The sequence below is a fragment of the Erpetoichthys calabaricus genome, chromosome 4, assembly GCF_900747795.2.
Source record: "Erpetoichthys calabaricus chromosome 4, fErpCal1.3, whole genome shotgun sequence".
In the NCBI taxonomy this organism is placed as follows: Eukaryota; Metazoa; Chordata; class Cladistia; order Polypteriformes; family Polypteridae; genus Erpetoichthys; species Erpetoichthys calabaricus.
In genome coordinates, this window is record NC_041397.2 from 40,651,938 (window position 1) to 40,674,732 (window position 22,795).

General features: G+C 40.7%; 1 protein-coding gene across 2 annotated transcripts; it reads left to right on the plus strand.

Annotated features, from left to right (window-relative positions):
- The first annotated feature begins 252 nt into the window (after positions 1-252).
- On the plus strand, positions 253-22,562 carry lrrc51 (leucine rich repeat containing 51). Of its 2 annotated transcripts, XM_028799364.2 has the most exons (6): positions 253-361; positions 2,563-2,651; positions 4,899-4,960; positions 5,045-5,104; positions 16,781-16,929; positions 21,048-22,562. In XM_028799364.2, exons 2-6 carry the CDS (start codon positions 2,573-2,575, stop codon positions 21,178-21,180), a joined length of 483 nt encoding a protein of 160 aa, XP_028655197.1. In that variant the 5' UTR covers positions 253-361; positions 2,563-2,572; the 3' UTR covers positions 21,181-22,562. The 2 variants fall into 2 exon arrangements, with proteins under 2 accessions (XP_028655197.1, XP_028655196.1); XM_028799363.2 differs by having other exon boundaries at positions 4,899-5,104.
- Positions 22,563-22,795: the final 233 nt, after the last annotated feature.

Genomic DNA, 22,795 nt, shown 5'->3' on the forward strand with positions numbered 1-22,795 from the left:
AATAAAAGGTGTAATTTTGCTTGGCTTTTCTCTATTACGAAATACGAAAATGAAATAAATACGGGACATTTGGGTGTCCCTGAAAGGTCAGTACGGGCCAGGGGGCAAAATTATCCAATATGGGACATATATAAGGGACGCCTCGCAACCCTACATAAGGACGGTTTTAAATCAAAACGTCTCTTCTTTTACCCCTCCCGATTCTTTCAGATAATGCAAGAAACGGCAAATCCCGGCATGCTCAGCAAACAGAGACTCCATTCCCCATAAGGCCATTCTTTCCCTCCTGTTGCTACGGACTACGAACTTTGTTGGGGATTCCGCGAAGCACTGCTAAGCGTGAACATCAACGTCAGCAATGGTAAGTTAATAACTCTGAAACAACAATAAATGTAATGCACAGAAGGGATGACGATGACGATGTAATTAACCGTGTGTCGATAAGAGAATCGGTCGGGCAAGACGCGCGGGTGAACAACTTCAATCACGGACTTCTTACGCGGCTGTTTGAACTCCTGTTATAACATAGGAACATTGATGCAGGCAGGCAATTTTTAAAGAGAGAAACTTTTAAAACCATGCCACAGTTTCGTGTTACCTTTATCATAACTGGCAAGAGAAACAGGATTAAACGGTACCACAAAAAGAAAAGAGCGACACAAAGCGTCAATTAAATTATCAGTCGTGAACATACTGCATTCCATTGCTTCATCATTTTTATCAAAATGAAATTTGCAGTTTAACTGACGACCTTAGAAATGTAAGATCTGTGGAATGTTTGGCGTATTGTCATTATATGCGCATTTCGACCAGTTTTCAATATCAAGGTCTCCGGTACACTAACATTTGACTTCTTTATAGCTCGGGCACCCATAGTTCAGGGTCTGCTATGAAATGCACATCCAAAATCCAGTTTATCTTAAAATCAAATCCAATCAGCCAGTCAACTAAAGGTGGATGTAAGTGCAAGTGGATGCATACAGTATACTCGTTGTACATTCACACAGTGGTAGACTGCAGGAGGCAAGGCCCTAAAAATCTGCAGAAGTGTGACATGGGAGGAAGTGGGCAATAAGACACTACAGGACTCTGCAATGGACAGCTGTAGTGTGCTTAGCGTGGTATTCCTGGGTTAAAATATTAGTCCACAATGCCTACTGTTATCTTTAAAAATAAAGTTAAACAGAGGACAGTTGCAGTTGTGAACTGTGCACCAGACAACTACATGGATATTAACAGCCTCAATTTTATATTACAAATTTTCTACAACAAATGCCGTCCTGAGACACCTTACAAGCACTTATGCAGGCACATACTACAATTATTTAGATTTGTTTTCTGCAGCTGGAGGATGTGCAGATTAAGAGACTAAACTCAGGGTCACACTAGGACAAAAGTCCAACTTGTCAGTCTCTAAACCACACTACCTTGTGAAAGATATGTGTGGTTTCTCATGCACAAAGGCCATGTATGTAGGCATTATTTTTATATCCCCTGTCAAAAACACTCACAAAAGTACAGTATGTGCATATACAGTATATTGTGGCTACTAGGGAGTATCACAGAGCCTCAAACCTCAGACACAATTACTTCAGCACAAGTCCCTTGTGCAAATAAAGAATGTTGTTACTTAACAAATTACTTCCAGACAGGCATCATCCAAATTAACGGTTGAAGGACAATTCTTTTCCTTCCACTCCTCCCTTTCCTCCTCTCCCGACTCTTGACTCCCCAAACTGGGGATTGAACTATGGGACAGGAGGCTAGGTCATTTCCCCTTGGGCAAATTATACAAACTCAATCATTGGTTTTGGGTGAAAATATGGATAATCTGGATATATCTAATGTAAAACCCGAAAAATTGATCATAAAATCAAACCCCGATTTATATGCCCGTTCAAAAATACAACTCTTATTGACAATTGAACCAGTAAGTCATTTTTCTAGTTTTCACATCAGTTTCTCAGACACATCGAGTTTTGTTGCAGCAGCACAGTTACCAGTTTCTTTCGCCAATTCAAAGACTTTTAATTTAAAACCAGCTTCATATTTTCTTCTGATCGAATGCTCCATCGTAAATAAGGGATGCTCTTATGATAAAGGTCTATGAGGGTGTGAGATACAAAAAACACAAAACTCTGCAAGCGTCTCTTCAGAATAGTTTGGGTATTACCGTGTGGTCACGTAGGCACAATAGTGTGCTCCATGGTTTCTCTCTCAGGTAGGCGTTAGCATATCATAATCTCTTGGACCAATAGCGTGAGTTTTCCACATTCGACTTATATGACCGACATTATAAAATACTGGAAATTATATACAGTAAAATCAAATCCCAACTTATCCATGGGAGAACTTAACTTATAATACAAGTTTTAAATCCTCTATACAATGCAGAGTATTTCTTCTTAAATAGAGAATCTCAGTAATAATTGTTTCTCCAGGAATTACAACAAAAAACTTCCACAGATTGGGGAGAAGATTCTTTCTCTCAAATCACTTTACTCTAATTTTTATTTTGTTATTTTTACTAGTTATATAAAAAAAATGCATTTACTTTTTCAGGTGATTTGCAATGGCTGAAAAATCCAAAAATGACCCGCTGTACGGCCCACCCCTGGATCTGTCATTCAAGTGCCTCAATTCGGTGGAAGGTACACTCACATTTTGAACTTACAATGCTGTCTTTAAACTTGATAAATTTGTGAAAGCATGTGCGACCGCTGCACGTTTAAATGTTTAAGGGTTGTTGAAAAACCATTAAATCTTGGAGGGAAAAACTCTCCGTCTTATTTAAGCTTTACTGCAATTGACAAGACTGGAATGTCGAATAGTCAGTGAGAGGAAGGCCGTTATGTGAAGGAAACTCTTGGAAGGGCTTGTTTTTTTGATTTGCTGTCCATGCTAGCATAGATTTATAAATTTGTAAGCATCGCCTTTGACTGCACTGTAGTACACCAGCTAATGCTGCTGCCTCCCAGCTCCCCGGTCAAACTGCAGTCCAGTGTGGAGAGCTCCACGTTGTCTCTGGGTAATTCACTTCACTCCATCTCTGTAAGCTTTGATTGTATGGTGATTCTGAGTAACTGTTGTCAGGACTGGTACTCCATCTGGAGCTCATTTCTGTCTTGTGCCAAATGCTGCCAGGGCAAGGATTGGACCACAGCAGTCGTTTCTGAGAATACGTGTTTTTAAAATAAAGCAATGACAGATGAGTGACCAGTGTTTTACCTTGGAGTGATCTTCATTTTTTAAATCACCTATAGGGAATGATTACTTACAAAGAGGCAGGTCACTTTATTTGGTCAATCACAGCACTTCACTTGTCTGTTAGACAAACTGCAGTCTTCTATAAAGATATAAAATGTGCTTGTTTTTCTTTCTAGTCACAATTAGACCATTTATGTATCATATTTAGGCTTTGAAGTCAGTGCCATGCGGTGACTGCACAACAATTCATTTATATACCACACCCTGACATGACAACTTTTTAATAAAAGAAAGTCAACTTGACAGGAATGAACCCACTGGCCCTGTTTTGGAAAAATAAGGGCGCAACATTGTTTTTATTTGATGTTGCTATGAAAAACCTCAACATTTTTGTTGTGTACGATTTCAACGTGTTCTCCTCTCTTGCCCAGCCATTAATTCCCTGCAGGAACAGTTGATCTTGCAGAATTTCACTTTGAAAAGTTGACTTGTTTTTTTTTTTCTTCCAAGATCCCCAGCATGTTAGGACAGTGTCTGATTTATAATGACAAAAAAATCAAATTTAAGACCATGTGTACGATAATTACAGTGACGGTGGGGATGTTTAAAGGGCTACACATCACATCAGACAGTTCCTTCACAGACATCTTCCAGGAAATGGTTGACCCTGACTGGCTTCTTTTTTGTTTTAATCACCACTGCTTATACATTTAGTCAGTTGTCATCTGCTTGTTGACTTGTGCTAACAAAGAAAAGAAATAAGTTGGTAAACATACATGTTATTTTTCTTTATGAACTGAAATATGTATGAGATTATAAAAAAGAGCGGAATCAGGGGTCCCCAAACGTCACAGAACCCAATTTTTCAAACTTACACTACACCTCAAATGCATCCCTCATATTTTACATTTACTTGTTTGGCTGACATCTTCGTCCAATGCGACTTACAACATTTCAGATACAATTAGTTACATTTCTTTTGTTTTTCCAAACAGAGCACAGGCAGGAAAAGTGACCTGCTCGTGGTCACACGGTGTCAATAAAGGATTTGAACCCACAGCCTCAGTGTTTGATGTCCAAGGCCTTAACCACTACGCCACACTGCAGACAATATGCTAAACCAGTGGGCCTTAAATGTGATTTGAGTTCTACATGTTTATCTCATGCTATTCTGGATGTGTTGGAAACATAAACTGAAATAATAATAATAATAATATATACAGTAAGTGTCTAGTGTCTATCCAGTTGCAATGTCTCTGTTCTTTCATCAGATGGCTCATCACAAATATTTATAGTAATTAAATTTATCGCATTTGTCATTCCAACAGATGGTGCATAACAAATATCTGTAGTAATGCATTTTATTACTGCAAATGTTTGTGATGCGCCATCTGTTGGAATGACAAATGCAGTGTTATTTTATTATTACACACATTGGAAAATACATTGGAATGGATGATGCACTGCAAACATTAACACTCAGGTCTACAGATCCCTACAGAGAGACTGAAAGTAACCGTGTGTGATTTGAGGTCTAAATAAATGTATTTTGATATGTGTTACTGTATTGTACTATGTTAGCTTGAAAGAAAACGAATAAACATTATCCTAATAGTACAAGTAGTTTTATTGTGCATCATTTGTTCTTAATGAAAGTTAGATTGTTTTGTACTTCTTTCTGTGTTTTTCAGAAGCCATGTCTGAGGAACCCCGTGCTGGTCTGCGTCCACTACTACGCTCCCCAGAAGGAAAGGTCTGCAGTAGAGCTGTAAAACTTAATAATAATATCTTGTCAGATCTGAGGAACTTCACACAGGTCATGGATTTCTTTCTACAGGACATCAAGTTGCTCTCTTGGATTGACCTTTCTTTTAACGATCTCAGCACAATTGAACCAGTAAGTCATTTTTCTAGTTTTACGTTTAAACAATAAACATGGATTTCCATACAATACAAAGAACAAACACCGGCCTCACACTCAGTGACTTCAGAGCTTGTCATTCTTAAGGATTGCAGTTGCTCAAAGATATCAAATAAATAGGAATTGCAAGGGGATGATGGATTACACAACTCTCTCATAACTTCACAACAGTTTCAAATTTCGTATTTTCCACCAAACGTACTCCAGGGTCAACATATTTCTGCAGCCCATCCACAGAGCACACAGTAGAAGTTTTAAATAGATATTTGTGCTGGCTCCTTTTAATGACATGGTCCGGAATACCGGCTTTCTTAAGTCTTTTTGAGGTCACCATTGTTCTTCCCTGCACTTCTTCACCTTGCAGATTTCATTGGGTTCACCTGTATTTGTGTCTACAGTATACATCGTATTTCTGGCTGAGCCCTGATTGGTTGTCAACCCTTGCGCACGGGAGCCCACTTCGACACCTTATGCAAATATCAGATCTTGTTTAGTTGATCATTGTCTAGTTGCCGAGCACCGGCAGTTGCGATCAAGGACGTAACTAATGAATAGGTTATCCTATGCTGTAGGCTAGGGAGCAGTGGGGTCCTGCCTTGGGGGGGAAAAAGTTATTGGATTCATTTAATTAAAAGCAGTTCAGTAACTTCTTAGGAGGACAACACTATCATTACTTTACGGAGGCACTTTGCACAAGAATTGACGAGTCATTGAAGCTAACGAGAAAAAGACTGACGCTCTCTCTCTCTCTCTCTCTCTCTGCTGTCGAGCTTCAAGCGGTAAGACGGGCAGAGAATAGCAGCGAGCGAGCGAGAGAGAGAGAGGCGCGACGTGACTGGTCCACACCAAGCTGCACCCTCAATACATCTGTCCAATCACGCGATAGCATTGACGCTCAGCCCCGCCTAACCGATGCAAAAGAGAAAATGCTTGAGCGGAGAGAAGAGACCGGGACAGTTTTGTAATTTTTTAATTAAATAACCGTTTTATGTGCAAAGGACTGCAGCGGGATCAGCGTGGAGAAATGACCAGCACAATGGCATTCGTTCTTGGTTGTCTTTTCGGAAGGACTACCCAAAATTCAATGTCATTGTTTAACCTTATACAAGTGTATACATACATACAATATAGAATTGATTAATCAGTGACCGCAGTGGTGAAACGTAAGTTGAAAGATTAGGTGTTTATAATAGAAAATTTCTCATTGATTTTATTTCCTTTCCTGTATCTGAACACTTTACAAGGATGCGAACTTTCAAACGGGTTTAGTTTTTTTTGATGTTCTGGTTATTTAAGCCAGAGTGTATTAAGGAAACTAGTGAATAACTTGCTATACTTTGCCATACATTGTTGCTCGCCCTGGGGTCTGATGTGCTTATCACCCGTTCTCAGTATATGGATAACAATTAAGAGAGCCAACCCACAGTGTTAAAAAGAAAATGACAATATAAACTTAAACGTTTAAAGATGCAGCAAAAATACAGCCGTTTCTTAATAGATGTAACTATGCCATTGCTACACTTTTCTTAATGCAAAGAGAAGGAATAAAGGTTCAGTAATTAAACAATGAGATCACTAAAAGGTAAAACATGATTCATTGGCTGGGAGTCCGGACTGAACCAGAGCACCAGTGCAGTACCCTACTTTACTTACAGTGCATCCGGAAAGTATTCACAGCGCATCACTTTTTCCACATTTTGTTATGTTACAGCCTTATTCCAAAATGGATTAAATTCATTTTTTTCCTCAGAATTCTACACACAACACCCCATAATGACAACATGAAAAAAGTTTACTTGAGGTTTTTGCAAATTTATTAAAAATAAAAAAACTGAGAAATCACATGTCCATAAGTATTCACAGCCTTTGCTCAATACTTTGTCGATGCACTTTACAGCCTCAAGTCTTTTTGAATATGATGCCACAAGCTTGGCACACCTATCTTTGGCCAGTTTCGCCCATTCCTCTTTGCAGCACCTCTCAAGCTCCATCAGGTTGGATGGGAGGCGTCAGTGCACATCCATTTTAAGATCTCTCCAGAGATGTTCAATCGGATTCAAGTCTGGGCTCTGGCTGGGCCACTCAAGGACATTCACAGAGTTGTCCTGAAGCCACTCCTTTGATATCTTGGTTGTGTGCTTAGGGTCGTTGTCCTGCTGAAAGATGAACCGTTGCCCGAGTCTGAGGTCAAGAGCACTCTGGAGCAGGTTTTCATCCAGGATGTCTCTGTACATTGCTGCAATCATCTTTCCCTTTATCCTGACTAGTCTCCCAGTCCCTGCCACTGAAAAACAACCCCACAGCATGATGCTGCCATCACCATGCTTCACTGTAGGGATGGTATTGGCCTGGTGATGAGCGGTGCCTGGTTTCCTCCAAACGTGACGCCTGGCATTCACTCCAAAGAGTTCAATCTTTGTCTCATCAGACCAGAGAATTTTCTTTCTCAAAGTCTGAGAGTCCTTCAGGTGCCTTTTGACAAACTCCAGGCGGGCTGCCATGTGCCTTTTACTAAGGAGTGGCTTCCGTCTGACCACTCTATCATGCAGGCCTGATTGGTGGATTGCTGCAGAGATGGTTGTCCTTCTGGAAGGTTCTCCTCTCTCCACAGAGGACCTCTGGAGCTGTGACAGAGTGACCATTGGGTTCTTGGTCACCTCCCTGACTAAGGCCTTTCTCCCCCGATCACTCAGTTTAGATGGCCGGCCAGCTCTAGGAAGAGTCCTGGTGGTTTTGAACTTCTTTCACTTTCGGATGATGGAGGCCACTGTGCTCATTGGGACCTTCAAAGCAGCAGAAATGTTTCTGTAACCTTCCCCAGATATGTGCCTCGAGACAATCCTGTCTCGGAGGTCTACAGACAATTCCTTTGACTTCATGCTTGGTTTGTGCTCTGACATGAACTGTCAACTGTAGGACCTTATATAGACAGGTGTGTGCCTTTCCAAATCATGTCCAGTCAACTGAATTTACCACAGGTGGACTCCAATTAAGCTGCAGAAACATCTCAAGGATGATCAGGGGATACAGGATGCACCTGAGCTCAATTTTGAGCTTCATGGCTAAGGCTGTGAATACTTATGTACATGTGCTTTCTCAATTTTTTTATTTTTAATAAATTTGCAAAAACCTCAAGTAAACTTTTTTCACATTGTCATTATGGGGTGTTGTGTGTAGAATTCTGAGGAAAAAAATGAATTTAATCAATTTTGGAATAAGGCTGTAACATAACAAAATGTGGAAAAAGTGATGCGCTGTGAATACTTTCCGGATGCACTGTATAAACCAGAAGGGAGTGATATGTTTGAAGGCATTTAAAGAGGGCCGGGAGAACTGGTGTGCGGCCGATTGTGCTGTGCCAGTCTGGACAAAAGCCACAGGTCACATTATAATTCAAGTTCACCTCGAAGTTCCTGTCACTAATGCCAATAAGGAGTGCTCTTTATTGACTGGGGTCGATAATGGAATAGGAAAAACGTGATACTGATGCCCCTTGAAGGTGATACCCTTCAACAACTGGATTTCACAGGAATCATAAAGCATTTTGCTGCAAATAACGGCAGAGTAAAACTTTTATGAAGGCAGGGATGTACATTATGCAATTGTGTGTTGTGCATTCACGTGAGGTCTTTGTTTATGTTGTAGGTTGACTAGCCAGACAGCACAAGGCTCCCTCTGTATGGTGAAAGTAACCTTGTTGCCCCTGCTGTGGTGTTTGTAACTGATTGGCACTGCCTATTCCTTCAGTCACAGCTGCTGATACCTTATGGTTTGTCTAAAAACCAAACTGGCAGTTTATAGAGCACGTGTCTATGTCCCATAATATGCAGTATTATAGAAGCAACATTGTGTGTATCGAATGACACAGAGTTTATTTGCATTTTATGAATGCTATGGGTTACTACCTGAAGGTATGGTGCAGAGAGGTGGGGTGTTTGTATTAAAATGAGGGGCCTGAGGCTGGCCTCAGCCTAGGGACCCCCAAGTTTGTTAACTTGCCCCCGGTCATGGGCATCCACCATGACTGACTACGACTCACTAAGATTATGAAAGTGAAAGCCCTGAGTGGAAATCGTTGGAAAAAGTTGTATAGAGTGGCAGGGGAATAGAAATGTCTTCATCTCAATACTTTAGGACTACACTACCACAGTGCATCCAAACAGGTCACCCTTCTTTATAGAGTTATTATTTTATAACACTTTGCTCTGCTTTAACTTTTTGAAGTATTATACCATCTTAATTGAAATTGTCATTTGGTATTTCATTTGCAAAATATACCTGGAGGTTGTTTGTTATTTCTACAGTATTAAGCTGTAATTGTGGTGCAAATTTTACTGGAATAGATTAGGGGACTAATAAGAGTAGTCAATCAGGAATCTCACTGCTCTGTTTGCTAAGCTCTGTCTTACTAGTGTCAAGGTCTACGAAACACAGTCTTAGTGATGGTTATAAACTGGCACGGGCTGAAGCAGTTTTGAGTTCCCAAGTCTGGACCTATCTGTTCTCTTTGTGCTTTCCACTTTTCTAAACACCTTCTGTTCGCATAATGACAGTTATGGCGTCCTGAATCACATATGTGCCCTAATATTCTACTCACTCTAGTACTAGTCCATTAACTCATCAGTCTTTATTTTATGTAAGGCCATTCAAGGACCCTCCACAGAACACACAATCACCAGCTGCTTTATAAAGCAGTAAATAAGTAAATCCTAGTAATTCGTAGAATTTCTTATCCACTATTACAAAAACCCACGGTCACCTCCTGCTTATTCAGTTTTTCTCAGCAGAACAAAAAATTCAGAGAGACCTGCAGTATCACACAGCAGAGAAACGGGAGCTCAACCATCAACCACTAAGTGGTGCCATTAGATGTCCAGGCAGCACACGCTATAAACTGAATGGATCGATTTGTGTCTAATCAGCCATTGAGCCTCATTCGTGATGGGGACTGGGGCTTTCGATTGCTCCCTGTGAATGATGATTTCCCAGTAATGTGCGAAAGTGATTTTTACTCAGACAAAGTGTAGTGCAGTTTCTTCTTTCAATAAATAAGTTAATAAATAGTCTGAAAAAACAGTGTCCCCAGTGAAGGATAAATCTTCAAAAAAGAAATAATCTAAAAACAGTTAAAGTTGAGCAGAGTCTTCCTTTTAAAACCAATTACGAGCCTCTGTGCTTCTTTCTAAACCATGACCCTGCTGCTCACCCCTCCCACCTGCTCTACAGTAGTAGATGCTTTCCATCAACCGCAGCCATCCATGAAATCTGGCTTGTGTTTCCACCACCATGCTGTGGCCTTTTGCGGGTAATCCCGTGAGCCCTGCTCCTTTCTCCTACTGCCATCCCTCGACTTTCAGCAGGAGCCCATTCCAAGGTTTTGGTCACTTCGGCTCCTTGGGCGCTCATTAGGAGCAGCCGGGGTCTGTTTGCTCCTTTTGGGGCCGCATTCCTGATCAGCTGCCTCCTCTCTGTAGCGGCACCAGCCCAGCCACGACTGACCTCCCTATTACACACCTCAGAGCGCTGATGAAGAAATCGGCTGAACTGCACACAACTGCATGTGCACACGGGCTCCGCCAGTTCCCGCATCAACACATTACCTACGCACACCCGGAGCTTTTTTAAACTTGTGCACTGCCACGGACCCCTAACTGCCATCAGCACAAGAATATAATTTTGAATGGTGCAGAGAAGTGCAGTTGATGTCAGAGGTCTGCTTATTCACTTTAGCTCTTCTGGACGAGCTCTTCGTTACTGCCTCGGAGACCTCAGACTTCAGTGTCCCACTGTGTGAAACGGAGAGGGCTGAGGCCCTGAGTGATTCCTTGACGGCGACAAATGGAGACTTAGATAAGTTTTATTATGGACTGCTACTACCATTTACTCTGGTGAAATCTACTCTATATACATAAAATCCTAAGCCTAAAACTGCAACGATTTTGTGCAACAATTTTATGTGATGTTTTTGTCACTCTTTATTTTAAAACCTACATATTTATGTTTGGTATCATTCTTTTCAGAATTTATCAAAACTTTTAATGTGATGTTGTTAGATTTTCATATTCTTAATTCCGCTTTTAAATTATAAACTAGAAAATATCAAGAACTCGCGTCCCACGAGAGGAGACTTTGTGCCAAGACATTTAACCACGCCCAGGACCGGAAATAAAAGACAAAGAGTAGATGACAAAGACAGCTGCTGTACAGACTTTTAAATGTTCGAAGTGCCACACGATATGCAGATCAGGTGGCAATCCAGCAGCTGATCGAGCAAAGAGGAGATAAAAGAAAAACTGTGTTTGTTTTCCATTGTATCACCGTTTAAGAGGGGGTTTCAGAGGAGTGACCACATCTCCTTGGGGTGCGTTCAGCCCCACTCTTCACAACACGAGTGGCAGAGATGTGAGGTGGCTGTAACAAGGAAGCGTGGTGGTGGTGGGGGAGGGGCGGTTGACAAGTAAAGCAAGCAGGGGGCAAACCCCCAAGTAGTATATAAAACCAGTAGTCAACTGTGGAATAAGAACCTCATATTCATTGTCAGATATGATGGTAATAGTAACTGCTTTGTGGAAAATTGCTGCTGTCTATTAAGTCTTGGATGAATGGCCATAACTGAACGAAAAATGACATGCTAAAATGTACAGAGTGATGGTCAGACCAGTTATTTACAGAGCTGTTGCATCTTGTACCAGTAAAATGAAGACAAAGTGACAGGCAAGTCAAGTGAGGAAAAAGTTGTCATTCCGTGTTCTGGAATAAGCAGGTTGTTATTCTGTACATGCAAACTCCACATGGGCTGTGAACAACTCCCCCATTTCTTCACTAGCGCTTGGGGTTTTTTGCTTTGCACCCTCCCCCTCCATAAACTATCGTCTAGGGGTGAGGAGCGAAAGCTTTAGATTTATCAAAAATTTCAATCTTGGGTTTTTGACAGATTTCGACGTTTTAGGGTCCCCTGATACCGAAAATATCGATATCTCAATGATAGGTGAGTATCTCTGTGTGTCGTAGTTTCTTGAGGAAGTTCTAGAGCTAAAATGGCAGGACGGAAAATTACAAACTCGAAACTTTAGCCTGTTATGAGATGACGAAGTGCTGATTAGTTTTTGAGCCAAATTGTGCAAGAGGAAGAAGCACTCTAAAGGAACCCTCAAATACCATTATTCTGCAATTGATTATGAATTCTTCTTGTCAGTTGCTATCATAATGACCTGTTTTATAATCAGAAATATCAGCATCAGAGCCGTAAATAATTACTGAAATGTTATTGAATAGTTCGGGTAACTTGGTTCCTAGGGCACAAAGCCTACTGACGCTCACGTCCAAATTTTTCGTCACTGGGACAGCAGTGTACAGTCCCATCCAAAAGTATTAGAACAGCAAGGCCAATGAATTTGTTTTTGCTGTACACTGAAAACATTGATGTGTGAGATCAAAAGATGAATATAAGAAGAGAGATTAGTGTCAGCTTTTATTCCCTAATATTTACCTCTCGATATGTTAAACAACACAGAATGCAGCACATTTTGTATCAAACCACCCAGTTTTTCATGCGAGCAAAAGTATTGAAGCAGAATGTCTTCAACTAAATTAAAGTCAAAAATACTTACTATTTGGTTGTGTATCCCTTGCTCACAATAACTGCATCAAGCCCACAACTCACAGACCCCACCAGATTTCTTCTTTCTTCATTGGTTGTGCCTTTCCAGGCTTTTACCACAGAATCTTTTAGTTGTTGTCAGTTTTGAGGGTTTGTTTTCTTTCAATCGTCTCTTCAGGAGGTAAAATGCGTGTTCAATTGGGTTAAGATCTGGGGCCTCATGTATAACGCCGTGCGTAGAATTCACACTATAACATGGCGTACGGACAAAAGTGGAAATGTGCGTACACACAAAAAAATCCAGATGCATAAAACTGTGCGAACGCCAACTACCACGTTCTTCCGCTACATAAATCCCGGTCAGAGTGAAAAATAATGCACGTTCACGCGCCTGCTGTCCCGCCACAACTCCTCCCAGAATTACTGTAAGCCTCTTTGAATATGCAAATCAATATAAATAGCCCTTAAGCTCAGCCTTCTGTGAAAAGACAATGGCAAAAGCACGGGGGAAATTAGAAGAATTTCAGCGAATACCAAGTGGAGGCAAAGAAAAACTTACTATTTGTTGGTTTAAGCAGTGATATAAACAACAAAAGGAAGTTGAATGAGTGACATAGTGTGTCGGAGAAACTCGAAAGCTCAAGTTCACAAAGTTGCACAGTGCCCGAAATAAAAAAGAAGCGGTCAGATATTAAAGTCACCGTGAAAAGGCGAGTCATAGCTCACCATCTGAGTGTCATATGAAAGCTTATTAGGGTACAGAGAAAAAAAAAATATGCACACAGTGGGGAAAAAAAGCAAGAAAAGTCAACTTTAATCTCAAAATTTCCACTTTAATCACGTAGTTTATTTTGTCATTAAAGTAGAACATCACGTTAAATGCTTTGTTTTGTATTTGATCTTCTATGTGCTCTATGTGTGTGAATCACTACATGCTTCCGTTCTTTCTCTTCCTCCGACAGGACACAGAATCCATTACATTCGTAATATTACAGCTCTCTGAATAATTAAAATACTGAGATGTATATGTCATATCATTTTCATGATGATAGGAGTTAAAGCATGTTATTAAACATGGGAACACAGTGGTGCAGTGATAGTGATGAGCAGGCACCTCGTCCAGATTGTTCCTGCCTCACGCAAGATTTTTGCTGTTCCATGCGCGACCTTCAATTAAATAATTTATTGCAGCAGTACTGTCTCTTTTCCTGTCCTTCCTTTTCTTTCTCCAAATAACCAATTGCCACACAATCAGCTCTGTAATAGATGTTAAGCCATCTGTAAGCTTAGAATGGCGATTCCTCAGAACTTTTAAGGAACATTGAAATATCTTCATAGTATGTGTTTAATTATTCTATCCACCTGTCTTTCCGCAGTGTCGTGCCAGCCCCAGCAAGAATACAGCACAAGGCAGGAACAATCGGGATGCCAGCTCCTCGCTAGCACTGCGACACCGTGTCCTCACATGTTTGATTATTAACAATATAGATTATTTAAATGACGTTAACATTTTATCTGTATAATGTAATAAACATATCTTAAAAATGATATCGTCATCATATGTAAATACGCGCTTTATAAAGTGGCTCAGGTTGTGCAATATTATAACTGTAGTGCAAGTTTACAGTGGGGTAATTGTACTTATAAGTACAAGGAGCACTTGATGGACTGATTGAGTGTATTTATAGTTCTTGGGATGAAACTGTTTCTGAACCATGTGGTCCGAACAGGAAAGGCTCTGAAGCGTTTGTCGGATGAGAGCAGTTCAATAGGCAGCATGGCTGAGGCAGCATGTGCTTGATTCTGTATACCGATAATTCTCTTTCCGATCAGCTGCTGTGAGTGGTGCATTGAGAGTAACAACACTAAAGCAGCTATATGGTATTTGGAATTGTTTGGCCATTCTGTGGACCATTATATTGTTACAAGTTAATTACAATCAGATGCCTTAAACTAATAAACAATATGCGGTTCATTTCAGTGTATTTATAAAGCTGCGTCAGGGATGTGGATCTGAAAAAGAAAGGGAAACCACACTGGAACAGTAGCACTGCATTGACGCTGAGTGCTGCCAGTTTGCAAAACCGAGTGGAGAACTTGCATACGCCAGGGTTGGAGCTACCGTGAAAATGTGCGTGGCTTTACGCCAAGTTTAGGTTTTATACATCGCGATTTGAGCGTGGAAATGGGCTTATGCAACATTTTTGTGAGTACGCACCGTTTATACATGAGGCCCCTGGTGATTGTCTTGGCCAGTCCAAAACTTTCCATTTTTCCCCCCTGATGAAGTCCATTGTTGAGGTGGCTGTGTGTTTTGGGTTATTGTTTTGATGCATAATAAAGTTCCTTCTGATTAGTTTGGATGCATTTCTCCATAAATTGGCAGACAATATATTTCTGTAGACTTGTGAGTTCATTCTGCTACTACCATTATGACTTACATCATCAATAAATATGATTGAGCCTGTTCCAGAAGCAGACATGCAAGCCCAACCCATGACCCATCCTCCACCGTGCTTCTCAGATGAGCTTGTATGTTTAGGATCATGAGCAGATCCCTACTTTCTCCATACTTTGGCCTTTCCATCACTTTGGTTAATCTTTGTCTCATCAGTCCATAACACTTTGTTCCAGAACTGTCGTGGCTCATCTCTGTACTTTTTTTGCAAATTTAAATGTAGCTTTCTGATTTTTACTGCTGTTGAGTGCTTTGCATCTTGTACTTTGTCCTCTACTATATATTGTTGTTCTCCAAGTCTCCTTCGAACAGTGGGCTGTGATATTTCCACCCCTGCTCTTTGGTGGTTGTTTATGATGGGGTTTTTCTTCTATGCTCTCACCATTTGTCTGTCATCAGTTGTTGTTTTCCAAGGACCACCGGTTCGATGCCTGTTGCTCAGTACACCAGTGGCTTCCTTCTTTTTCAGGAAATTCCAAATTGTAGTTCTGGCTATGCCCAATATTTTTGGAATACCTCTGATGGATTTTCCCCTTATCTCAGCTTCAGAATGGTACGCTTTTCTCCCACAGACAGCTCTCTGGTCTTCATGTTGGTCTGACCTTCTTAACTACAAATGGAGTCTTGACAGGTGAAAGTCAAAGCATAAACGGAGAGCAGATAGCCGGGGTGACTTAATGGTACACAATTGGTCTGACGTGACTCGCCTGCGTAACAAGAAACACCTGCCACTTGTCATGCCAATACTTTTGCTCACTTGAAAAATTGGGTGGTTTGATACAAAATGTCTGATGTTCTATGTTGTTTAACATATTGAGATGTAACACCAGGGAATAAAAGCTGAAACTCTGATCTCTCTTCTCATATTCATCTTTTGATCTCGTACACAAGTGTCTTCAGTGCACAGCAAAAGCAAATTAATCGGCCTTGCTGTTGTAATAATTTTTGAGTGGGGGGCTATACATAGTGGCTTAAATGTTCCTAAATGTAAAAATAAGACCACTATGTTCTGACTAGAGGTGTTGCTATCTTCGGGCCCAGGGGTCCCCCTTGGAGTTTTTGCACTGTCAACGGCCATTTATAAGATCACTAAACAGTAGAAACCAGGGCTGGCCTCTAAAGATTAGGGGCTAAAGGCAAATGTGCACTGAACAGGTTTGCTCTCAAAGCTCATAGGGTACATGCCTGAGATCAGCGGCTAAAGCCCCAGAAACTGCCCCTAACGATGCCACTGGTTCTTCCATGTTTTGTGTAATAAAGTGAAGCAGCAATATCATATGGTAAAATATACATAGAAGGAAAGAAAAAGCAGTTTATATATTGAAGGATTAATCTGCAGAAGTCGTCAAGAAATGCTACTGTGGCTCCTTCATACTTAAGCCAATACGCCTTTATATTGGCTCAATGTGACTGTGACAGCGTTCTTATCAATAACCAAGTTGGACATTTTCTCCTTTTTTTGTGTGTTTTAGAGGTTTGTTCTTATTTGATGTAATATTTACTGAGCTTATGTAAAAAGCAGAATGCCCCCTGGGACAAACAAAGTAGTACAGCGTCAATCTATCTGTCTGTCCTTCTTGTTTCTGGTCCTCAGGTTCTGACTTCTTTTAAAGACTTGAAGGTGCTGTACCTCCATGGCAATGGCATTCCCAAAATGTCTGAAGTGGACAAACTTGCAGTGCTGCCCCACCTGCAGAACTTAACTTTGCACGGAAATCCCATCGAAGGAGAGAAGGGATACAGGTAAGATCGGACACTCTTCGTGCCAGTCATCTTCTCTGTGGTAAAAAAAGTGCAGAGATGTGAAGGTGTGCCAGTGGTAGATGGGCCCCTACTTTGCACTTGATGCTGCTGGACTGGCCTCCTACTGCCTTGAACCTGTAATGGGGAAGCAACATTTGGAAAAATGAAAAAAGTGAAAATGTACAAATGTAAATCTTCACTTTTAGATATTCATTCATCCATTTACATGTTGTTAATCCAGTTTGAGGCTTTATCTTTGGTGCTTGTGCCAAAGTTAAAATGTGTACTAAAAATTAGAATTATTGTATTGTTGTATATAAATCTGTCTTTTTATATTATTAATCTGGCCAATGTTCTACTTGAGTGCAAACAATTTAAAATAGTGGCGTGCAGGATTGCTTTAGTGGAACACTTAAGAGTATTTACATGCACACACAAAACCCGGGTAAGGTGAGTAACCTGGTTAAGGCAGAAACTTGGTTTCTTAAAAACCCACATTTACATGCGCATGTCCACTTATGGAGTCCTTCATTGGCAAAACACTCCAGCATCATTAAAGTGCACACAACAAAGTTAAATGTCCTCATCGGCCACCGTGAATCCAAAAATAACCATGAAGCAAGTGGGTCACTTGCAACGTACCTGAGATAACATCACACAAGCAGTGGCTCAAGACCGGACTATGTAGTACCAAGACGAGATGATCCTCAAGTCTATGTCCTGTCTCACTGAACAGCGCAACAAGATCAGTCCCAAGGTTAACTGCTCTGCAGCTAGTCTTGTTTTAGTTTTGCACTGTTCCTTGGTTTGCTCAGCTGCCTGTCGGATTTCCTGCTAATGGCGGCGCACCAGCAATTAACTTCTCATCCTCTCTCCATTAACAATGTGCCGCTACACATATATCTTGATTTAAAGGGCCAGAGAACAGGGGAAAAAGTATATCCTCATGTAAACTTGATGAAAAATAATTACAATTGCAAAAAAAATTATTGCAAATGTTATGTTATTGCAAACGTTATTCACTTCGAGGGTATGAAAAGGCCCTAAAATCCAAATACAGTAAATAATAGCAACAAGACGTACATATTAGTATAATCGTATCGGAAGCATAACTGTCTCTCTGTGTAACTCATTTCCCAATTATGTAGATGACACAGATGAGTTGATACGTGTCCGTCATTATGCAAAAAACTTTTCCTAGTAACCAAATTAATTCAACAGTAATCGAAGTGTATAAAATACCTAGTCAGAGCCTAGACAGAATTCGTAAATAATGTCTCACTGCAGCACAGGTTCTATAAAATACATAATGCATCATATAGAGATACTGTATTATATTGTACATATTTTAAGATATATTTGATTTGATTTACTATATCAATCCCTGAGGAAAAATGAGTGCATGACCTTTGGGGGGGTCAGAGAGCAGGGTCAGCCATCGGCATCGTCCGCTCCCCCCCCCCCCACCCCATGGAAAATACTGGCAGCGTCTTTCAATGCACACTTTCAGCCAACCAGGATAAAACACAATCTATGCATTGGTTGTCTTTTTCTGTGGCATTAAGTCAAATATATTTGATTCGATATCACACTATACTTCAGTTCAAATATAAATATATAATATGGTTTCAATATTTTTTTTAAATGGCATAGAAGTGCTCGTTTATGTCTGTAACTGTATGTCTGATATGTGCGGAGCTCATATAACATGTTAATTAATATATTAATATTTTAATATATTTATTAATACATATCTCTCTATTATAAAAAAAAGTCTTGGTGGAAAGGAGACCAGGGAGACGAGATGTGATCTTCTCGGAAGACACTTAAAAGACCCGCGAGATAAAAGAAATTGGCCACGGAGCGTCTCGCAGGGACAACATAATTGCAATTTTTATGTCATGCGAGAGAAGGCAGTGAGACAACATTTAAAACAAGTTCACGGACGTCTAACCAAGTAGTTGTTGAAATGCTTTTGGCACACAGACATCATGCGCTCCCAGCTCTTAAAACAACGACAAGCAGAACACGCAGCTTGCCAGCAGCAGCAGTTGGAAGCCAGCAGATGATCCGACCGCTTCTCCTTAGTGTGCGTTCAGCCCGCCACCCCTTTCACAACGCGAGGGGCAGAGACGCGAAGTGGCAAAAGGACAGCTGCTGTACAGGCTTTGAAATGATTGACGCGCAGCGCAAACAAACATAACAGACAGCTCGCCAGCAGCAGCAGTAAGACAACATGATCCGACTGCATCTCCTTAGCATGCGTTCAGCTGCCCCCCCTTCACAACACGAGCAGCGTTATACGTCCTGCAAGAAAGAGATTTAACCATTCCCGTGGCTGGAAATAAAGGACAAGTATTGTTTTTACAAAAGTTTTAAAGTAAAAGTGAAAATAATGCATATGTAACAATTCCCATGAAAATAACAATCTCTTTAAATTGTATATCCGGTAAACTAAACCCGGGGGTGGGCGAGTGAAGCCCCCTAATTATTAATATAATAATATATTAATGACATGTTAAGTGTTAATTACATAACATGTAACATAACCCACCGTTAATAAATCCTGCAGACAAGCTCACAAGGTGGTCTACGTTTGTACACAACTTTGATCTCCTTCACCAGCTCCATGATGCACATTGCACCTGCACTTAGTTTTGGTCTTGATCGGCTGCTGGGCACATTGCAATGGCACTAAACCTGAACGTTAGTCTTGTTCCCATAAATACGGACCAAGAGCAGATCACCACAGGATCATCCCGCTCTGACAGCACGCTGCAACTGACCCTGTGTCTCACGAGATTGTGCTTAGCACTCTACGTTCAGCTCAATCAATATACATTTAACGATTTCTGAAATATTGAAACAGATTAATTCAACCAGGAGAAACAATATTTTGATGGCCTGAGCATTTACAGTACCAAAGGAAATTGATCTTTTTGGATGTTTCCTCTGTGTTTGTACCTGTAGCTGCTGGATATGTGTGTGAAGGAAAAACTTGAGACAGAGAGTTGTTTTGAAAGATTATATTAACATGCAGAGGCTAACAGAGTGTAGCAGACATGCATGGACTACGAAATTCTTAACTGCCACCCGGTTAAGGGTTTAAACAGCCACATAACCGGATTGTCAGTGGAGAAATCTTTGTGTGTTAACCTGGTTTCTCAGAGACCAATATCCCAGTTCCTCTAGACTTTTATGTCAGGCCTACACCATGGCTATGCGCAGAAGCTCGCCATCGAAAATGGTTCATACTTGTGCAGCACGTCGCAGGCACATACCTGAACGCTAGTTGGCGGTGTTTTAGCACGCAAAAAAAGTGAATGATCCATTAAATGCAAGCAGTTTTGCCCTCCAGGATCACCGCTCCTCTTGCTATACATTTTCTCCCTCATAATTTTCTATTTTTTCATACATTCGCCAAGCTCCAAACCAGAAAATGAATAGAAATGCATCTCAGGAAGTGCACAGCTACCAAACTGCCCAATCAGAGACTTAGGGGTCTGTGTAGGGTTTGCATCAACACATAATCACATTTTGAGGAGGTGCATGTCAGGCTATGCCGTCACTATGGCCATAAGCTATGTGGGCAATTGTGTACATACTCTGTTGGTTCGACACAGAAGTATAAATCAGCTTTCAGGATAAACTTGGCATTTTTTAAAACCGGGCTTCTGTGAATAACTGGGTTACTAAGGCACAAGTGAACGTGCTCATTGTCACCTCCTCACAGGTTTGCTCCTGGTTTCATGCCCTCTCTTTGGAGTATTCATGTGGTGAATGCCCACCTTAAACAAACCTTCTGTTGGGTTGATTCTGTAACTCTAACCTGGCCCACTGTGACTGAGTGCAGGACATTTCATCTCAGGTTGGCTCTTGTCTTAAGCCTCATGCTTCCATGATGGATCCTGGCTATCTTTGAAAAGCCAGTTCAGAAAGTGGATGGATGGATGGATAGAGGGGTCCTTTGACTCCATCAATGTACTCCTGAAGAGGATAAATGTGACCAAAATTGAAGTAATTGTAGGCTTACAGACTTACCTGCTAATTTCTCTTTGGGTTAAAAAAGACAATGGAAAGTAGAAAAACACACAATAATTTTAGATTATGTTTTTTAGGAACTATGTGATTACAGTCCTACCTCATTTAAAAAACCTAGACTTCAGCGGAGTGACGAAACAGGAACGAGGAATGGCAAAGCTGTGGAAACGGACCTTAAGCCGACATGGCAAGCGGACGGCGGATGATTAACTTACCTTACAGACCACTGTAGTCATCTGTCCTTCACAGTAGAATTTGACCCTAAATGTTAAAGTATGTGAGCCCAGTTTTTTGGGGGGGGGGGGGGGGGGCACGGTGACAGTTTAGACAAAGCCAAACTGCTCTCTTTATTATTGTCTCACTAAATAATGAATATTGTATTAATTAAGAAAGCAGATACAATTTAACATGAAAATTCTGTATATGGAACTAGAAAAGGTGCTAAATGCAAGTCCTGCATTGTCTGGGATTTGTTCAAATCAATGTGTAGATTATATGTAACATTTTAACTTTTTCCTAAAGTTTTGAAGATTTTACTTAATGGAATTATGGTTTATTTTTGAGAAAATAGAAGCATATTGGATATGTGCATCTGAAATCTGCTATGTAATCGTGTAAAGAGTTTCATGGTTCAAGAACTGTGGACACTCTTGGACAGTCATTAGGGAACCGGAAGGGTTTTGAGCTCGAGAGTGTTAGGTGCGAAAGTGTTATTGAGTTTCTGAGGAATTGAGAGCCAGGATAGGAACTGAGAAACTCCACTGGAGACCACGTGGAGTAGGAGAGCCAGAAATATGCAGGCAAGTAAAAAGGGGGCTCACTGGGTTAGAGACTGCACTTCTGGGGGCTGTCCTTGTTCTTGAACCACTCTTTAAATTAACTCTTAAAACAAAGCCTAAATAAACAAGACAAGATTTGGAAACATTCATCTCACAACTGGTCCGGGGAAGCCATTGTGGCTCCTTGAATTCAATCCAGTACCAGTTTTTAATCTGATGTCAGTTCCCAATTACCTGAATTAACTTTCTTTTCATACAATATGCAACAAGAAACAATTCCAGAATAAAACAGAATTATTCAGATAGAGCATCTTTCCGCCATTGCATGTTGCATCAGAAATATAAAATACGCTCTCTTTAGTTATCTACATGCACGTTGTGGTGTCAGTACATGGGAGTCCATCCGCTTTCATAATCTTAGGTTTCTTCATTTGATTCAAATTTACTTTCTTCTCTGTAACCAATCAACCCTGACTGACAGCAAGCTGCTCAAGTTAATGTCAGAATTCTGCAAAACAGAAAGGAAAAAAACACACAGCAACCACCGAGTCCTTTAAGCCCTGAAAAGAAAAAGCAGAAGAAGAACCCGTGAGCTGCTAGTTACAAAATCATTATTTGGTTAGGGACTTCCTGTTTGGTTAAGTTTCTTGTGCTTACACGAGATTTTTTTTGTTGTCATGCTTTGTGCTGATCACACCAGAATGACAACCGCCGGTCTCTCTTAATTAATATTTGGAAAGGGTCACCTAAAATTTGTTCTTGGGAAATTTCATTGGTCTGTTTCACATCGTCCACATTAAAAAGCCAATTCGACTCTATGCTCCTTTGTGTTGTCTTTTGTAAAGCAGATATGAATATGGCTGCAACTGTTCAGCTTATTACACTGCATGCAGTATTTTACTTTATTGTACAGGTTTTCTCATCACATAATCATTCATTACAGTAAGCAGTGGCTGGATGGATGAACTTTTACTGCTGTCATTATCATCATCATTTTCTGTGTCTTTCATGTTGACAGTCACAGTGTGGCATTATTCTGAGCTGGG